General features: G+C 39.0%; 1 protein-coding gene across 1 annotated transcript in view; it reads right to left on the reverse strand.

Moving 5' to 3' along the window:
• The window catches only part of LOC107590978 (nuclear pore complex protein Nup107-like), a 15918-nt gene extending 15428 nt beyond the window's left edge, over positions 1-490 (reverse strand). Inside the window, exon 1 of the mRNA XM_016279949.1 lies at positions 389-490. Within this exon, the coding sequence (XP_016135435.1) occupies positions 389-396 (8 nt within the window). The 5' untranslated portion in view covers positions 397-490. The remainder of the gene's footprint in view (positions 1-388) is intronic.
• Positions 491-3385: the final 2895 nt, after the last annotated feature.

A 3385-nucleotide genomic window follows, 5' to 3' on the forward strand; every position in this document is an offset into this window, starting at 1 on the left:
GAGAGAGAGAGAGACACACACACACACACACACACACACACACTGTGTTGCTGTTTACACTGTGTTCCCTGTAAAATACAATCAAATAGCAATAATAACTGGCTATGAACTGTCAAAACGCAGCTAACAAACTATTAGACTTCTGCATAACATAAGGTTCTGTGATCCGAAATGCTGTATTTACATAAAATAACACTAAAGTTACATATTTTTTCATCGATAAATAATAAGTTATATTTTATTTTCTCTCGTGTTATTATATTGACAGTGTCAGCTGCCATGTGGAGCCGTTCTCACGATAATTTAAAATAGAGAAAACCATGAATCAAATAAAGTAATCAGATATCAGTCATACAACAATAACATTAGAATAAAACGTAATATTTACCAGTCCATGTTTTCCGTAAACTCACAACTGCTAGCCAGTAATGCTAGCACACGGGATTTTGCGCTTTCACTTCAGAGGCTCGTTCTTCTTCTGAGCTGTGCATGTCACACTGCCCCCTACTGGCGCGGATGAACGAGTGATTACAAAACATCCACCATGTCAGGTACTGCCACCTACTGGCCACAGCAAGAATTACATGCATAGCTATGTGTCTTTTTATTGAATTATTTCACGTAATCTTTTGAAATGCACTGTATATTGCAATATAAGGATAACATTTAATCTTGTCCTGATTACATTGCATTAATATCTTTTCAAAAATATCTCCAGCCTAATCAAATTCAACATGCATCTATTACATTAGCGGCAAACGACATATGATGGGATCATTTTTTAATTTAGAAAATCAATTGAAATGTCACGTCTCATAAGTGGTATTCGGTGGCTATTTAACGGATTCTCCGTACCAAATGTCACGTAGTTATTAACGTCTATACTAATGTCAAGTAATTATTCCTCATATTAGAATGACAGGGGCTAGTTGTCACACCTGCTCATAATTCAGTGAATATTACGGTATGGTTTTATTTTTGAAAGCCAATTTCTATATAGCCACATACCTTAGACGTAAACATTTCCACTGTTATTTTCCATGAACAAAGATACTTAATACACTACGATGCTGAATTGACCCTGAGGCTTGTTGTCAAAATGGAACCTGGAACCTTTTCAGCAATATTTAACCAGCAATTACGAAAAAAGCAATGATAGCAATGATATGAAGCTTCCAGAATCATGCTTTGAGACGAGATACATATACAGTGGGTACGGAGAGTATTCAGACCCCCTTAAATTTTTCACTCTTTGTTATATTGCAGCCATTTGCTAAAATCATTTAAGTTAATTTTTTTTCCTCATTAATGTACACACAGCACCCCATATTGACAGAAAAAAACAGAATTGTTGACATTTTTGCAGATTTATTAAAAAAGAAAAACTGAAATATCACATGGTCCTAAGTATTCAGACCCTTTGCTCAGTATTTAGTAGAAGCACCCTTTTGATCTAATACAGCCATGAGTCTTTTTGGGAAAGATGCAACAAGTTTTTCACACCTGGATTTGGGGATCCTCTGCCATTCCTCCTTGCAGATCCTCTCCAGTTCTGTCAGGTTGGATGGTAAACGTTGGTGGACAGCCATTTTTAGGTCTCTCCAGAGATGCTCAATTGGGTTTAAGTCAGGGCTCTGGCTGGGCCATTCAAGAACAGTCACAGAGTTGTTGTGAAGCCACACCTTCGTTATTTTAGCTGTGTGCTTAAGGTCATTGTCTTGTTGGAAGGTAAACCTTCGGCCCAGTCTGAGGTCCTGAGCACTCTGGAGAAGGTTTTCATCCAGGATATCCCAGTACTTGGCCACATTCATCTTTCCCTCGATTGCAACCAGTCATCCTGTCCCTGCAGCTGAAAAACACCCCACAGCATGATGCTGCCACCACCATGCTTCACTGTTGGGACTGTATTGGACAGGTGATGAGCAGTGCCCGGTTTTCTCCACACATACCGCTTAGAATTAAGGCCAAAAAGTTCTATCTTGGTCTCATCAGACCAGAGAATCTTATTCAGGTGTTTTTTAGCAAACTCCATGCAGGCTTTCATGTGTCTTGCACTGAGGAGAGACTTCCGTCGGGCCACTCTGCCATAAAACCCCGACTGGTGGAGGGCTGCAGTGATGGTTGACTTTCTACAACTTTCTCCCATCTCCCGACTGCATCTCTGGAGCTCAGCCACAATGATCTTTGGGTTCTTCTTTACCTCTCTCACCAAGGCTCTTCTCCCCCGATAGCTCAGTTTGGCCAGACGGCCAGCTCTAGGAAGGGTTCTGGTCATCCCAAACGTCTTCCATTTAAGGAATGGAGGCCACTGTGCTCTTAGGAACCTTAAGTGCAGCAGAAAGTTTTTTGTAACCTTGGCCAGATCTGTGCCTTGCCACAATTCTGTCTCTGAGCTCTTCAGGCAGTTCCTTTGACCTCATGATTCTCATTTGCTCTGACATGCACTGTGAGCTGTAAGGTCTTATATAGACAGGTGTGTGGCTTTCCTAATCAAGTCCAATCAGTATAATCAAACACAGATGGACTCAAATGAAGGTGTAGAACCATCTCAAGGATGATCAGAAGAAATGGACAGCACCTGAGTTAAATATATGAGTGTCACAGCAAAGGGTCTGAATACTTAGGACCATGTGATATTTCAGTTTTTCTTTTTTAATAAATCTGCAAAAATGTCAACAATTCTGTGTTTTTCTGTCAATATGGGGTGCTGTGTGTACATTAATGAGGAAAAAAAATGAACTTGAATGATTTTAGCAAATGGATGCAATATAACAAAGAGTGAAAAATTTAAGGGGGTCTGAATACTTTCCGTACCCACTGTATAGGATCGTTATATGAACCTGGCATGTATAAAACCCTCTAACCAACACCATAGTCTGTGTAAATACAGTGTTTTGCTAGAGGGATTGTAGTTTCTTCTTTAGCACAGCTCAGCGGGACTAAAGAATTTTCGGTTGTAAGAGGAAGTTCTGTAGCAGAATGTAAGGACTTCTCTTTGTATCTAGAACTTGAAAAGAGAGAATTCTGAGTTTGCAAAGTCCAGAAAGTCCCTTCAGAATGCTGTTGAGAGATAAAGCATGCATATCCTAAGATACTCCTACTCATGCTTTTAAGAAGAACACATGCCTCAGCACAATAATTCCAACGTTTGGGCTGAGTGAGATGTTTGTTTTCTGCTTATTATTATCATTTTTAAAGAAAGAAACAAAGTTTTATTCAGCAAGAATGCATTAAATTGATCACAAGTGACAGTAAAACACTTATAATGTTACATAAGATTTCTATAGGCTATATAAATAAATGAGCAATTCCTTAAAGAACCCTGAAAAAATGGTTTCCACAAAAATATTAAGAGCATAACTGTTTTCAACACTGATAATAGTAA

This window comes from Sinocyclocheilus grahami, unplaced genomic scaffold, assembly GCF_001515645.1.
Source record: "Sinocyclocheilus grahami isolate Dianchi unplaced genomic scaffold, SAMN03320097.WGS_v1.1 scaffold135.1, whole genome shotgun sequence".
Lineage (NCBI taxonomy): Eukaryota > Metazoa > Chordata > Actinopteri > Cypriniformes > Cyprinidae > Sinocyclocheilus > Sinocyclocheilus grahami.